This window comes from Perkinsus marinus, assembly GCF_000006405.1.
Source record: "Perkinsus marinus ATCC 50983 genomic scaffold scf_1104296958712, whole genome shotgun sequence".
NCBI classification, from domain to species: domain Eukaryota; phylum Perkinsozoa; order Perkinsida; family Perkinsidae; genus Perkinsus; species Perkinsus marinus.
The window spans coordinates 1,419,038-1,421,579 of NW_003206658.1; the positions used below are offsets into that span (position 1 = coordinate 1,419,038).

General features: G+C 49.4%; 1 protein-coding gene across 1 annotated transcript in view; it reads right to left on the reverse strand.

Moving 5' to 3' along the window:
* Positions 1-360: 360 nt before the first annotated feature.
* The window catches only part of Pmar_PMAR011889 (Peptidase B, putative), a gene marked incomplete at both ends in the record, with an annotated part of 2,437 nt that continues 255 nt past the window's right edge, over positions 361-2,542 (reverse strand). The window contains 7 exons of the mRNA XM_002773976.1: positions 361-579; positions 804-1,249; positions 1,493-1,657; positions 1,708-1,838; positions 1,886-2,224; positions 2,276-2,390; positions 2,438-2,522. Coding sequence (XP_002774022.1) covers positions 361-579; positions 804-1,249; positions 1,493-1,657; positions 1,708-1,838; positions 1,886-2,224; positions 2,276-2,390; positions 2,438-2,522 — 1,500 coding nt within the window. The remainder of the gene's footprint in view (positions 580-803; positions 1,250-1,492; positions 1,658-1,707; positions 1,839-1,885; positions 2,225-2,275; positions 2,391-2,437; positions 2,523-2,542) is intronic.

Below are 2,542 nucleotides of genomic sequence, written 5' to 3' on the forward strand. Positions count from 1 at the left end.
TCGCTGTAGCCCAACGTAGTAAAATTTATTCCAGGCAGAGGGCCAATCGGACGAATATCATCTCATACATCCAGGTTCAAGCATAGTTCTTCTGTGTACTCTTGAAGAACTCTTCGACAATGCAACATCACTACCATCATCATCGACTCGGTACTAATAACTCGAAATGCATGCTGTATCGTACTAGAAACTTCTGCCAACGCGAATGTTAGGGCGGACAGAAGAGCTACAGAATTACGTTAATGGCAGTGCCATGGAAGTATGTATATCCCAAGACGGGATAGGGGAGGGGCAGAAACGTTGGAGCTAATCAGATTGTGAGGTAGCTCAGGTAGCTCAATAATTATGTACGTACGTAGCCTATTGAGGCAGACACTTGTCAAAGAGGCCTAGTAGCTGACTGATAAGACAGACGCCGTATCCAGTAGCCTTGTTGTCCATGAACTCAACGGGATAGGCCATGTCGACGTGGAGGTATTTGATATCTTCCTCCGTTTTAGCTACTGCAGCAGCAGCCATCATATTCTCATACACGAACCAGCCAGCACAGGAGACTTGCGCATTCGTTCTGTTCTTGACCTGAGAGTAAAGAGGACTAACCTACAACGAAACTCTGTCGCTGGGTCAGAGTCGAGCTACTTCAACGAGGTGCTCCAAAGTGAATTCAGCATCTCCGACAACCACCAAAACGGTAAAGTTTCTAACGGACTCCATCTCTCACAAAATTAAAATTAGCCAGGCTTGCTGCGATTCGGCCGGTATCAGCCTAGTTGAAAACTAAAGAGCCACTCCGGCTAACCTACCGAGTTCTTCATATCAGCGATGTCGCTCTGGAGCTCAGCTCTGTGGAATTCCGGACAGAAGATTAGAGGATGAACCAAGTCGCCGATCTGCCTGCCAGCTTCGACAGCAGCCTTCTCGATCTCTTCAGAATTTGCCATAATAGCCGCATGATAGTGGCCTGCAGCAATACCACTAGCTCCAGTGAGAGTAGCCATGTCCACCAACAACTCTGGGTTCAAATGCTTGGCTGCATATGCGGCACCATCGGCCATAACGAGGCGGCCTTCGGCATCAGTGTTGTTGATCTCAACAGTGAGACCAGAATACATTGTAATGATATCATCCATACGTAAGGCGTTAGGGCCAATCGAGTTCTCAGCGAGGCAGCCCACAAAGTACAACGGTTTTCCCAACTGCACATCACATTCCACGATCGCGGCGAACGCGCCCAACAGGCCGGCAGAACCTGACACGTCACTTCGCCACAAAACCCCTACAACCGCATCTTCGAGTAAATCCATAATTCAGATTTGAAACTATATCACGACTGTAAGTCTTATTCTAGAATCAAATTCCCCTATTAAATAAATTATTACAATCAACTCGTCCGAGCAACTGCTAACAGCATTGTTATCATTCAGAGAGGTTGTTGCTAGTTGCATACGGTTGAGGTCGCCTTAGTCATTCTCAAGCGAGCCGATAGTAGTACCTCCCATATCCCTCTTCATCATGGACATGCCTTCCCGACTCTTCAAGGCCAGTCCACCCGTATCATATACGATACCCTTACCGACTAAGACTATCGATTTATCCTCAGCCTTGGCCTTGGAGGCGTTCCACGATAGTATCACCAGCGCTGGGGGGTTGGCCGTACCTGTCGGGACATCCATCGCTCCTTGGTCCGCCACATTGCTGTAGACCTACAAGCCTTGCCGACGTTCCAGAGGCCACCGAATCCCTGATCTTCGAGGTCCTGTCCCTTGATAACTTTCATATCAACATCGCGGCCCATCGCTTTCAGACCAGCCACGAGATGTTCCATAAAAGTAACGTATCTACACCGGATACCGTAAACAGCTCAATTTGGACAGAATTGAAGTACGTAGTAGTATTGAGGAAGTTTGTTGGCATGTCCGTAAGCGCGGCGGACATCCTCATCTTATCCACCACGACATCCAAAGCCTTGCAGAGGTCCTCATCAGCGGGGCCCGACTCTGCCGACCACACCTCCACAGTGACCTTCGGGTTGGGCATTTCGCAAGGAGCTCCACGTTTCGTGCTAAGGTTGAATCGCACAGCTGCTCGGCCGATGGAGATTCCCGTCACAGCAGCATCTCTGGCTGTTTTCCCGAGAGCGAAGACGTGAATGGCCCGACTGCCAGGAGCAGTGAAATCTGGGAATTTTACCAACGCCTTGGCGACCGCGTCCGGACGGGCCGGGCTGAAATTATGAGAAGAAGAATGGGAACTCGACTACGGAACCTCGAACTACTTGTTGTGACGTGAGGCCTCCGTAGGAATGTTGATAATAACGAGTTTAGCAAGCTTTGAGCCATCGGCACCATCCTGTTTGATGAGAGTTACCACTTGTGCAGGGCCAGATGAGCCTGAGTTGAGGTATGCAATATCGATCGAAATTCTCAACCACTACTACCATCCTCGTGAGCAGAGACGAAATCGCTCAATTCTTGCTTGAGGCAATCTGGAGCCGTACAAGAAAACGCCTTCAGTGCTGCCAACTGTCCGACGACGAAAATGC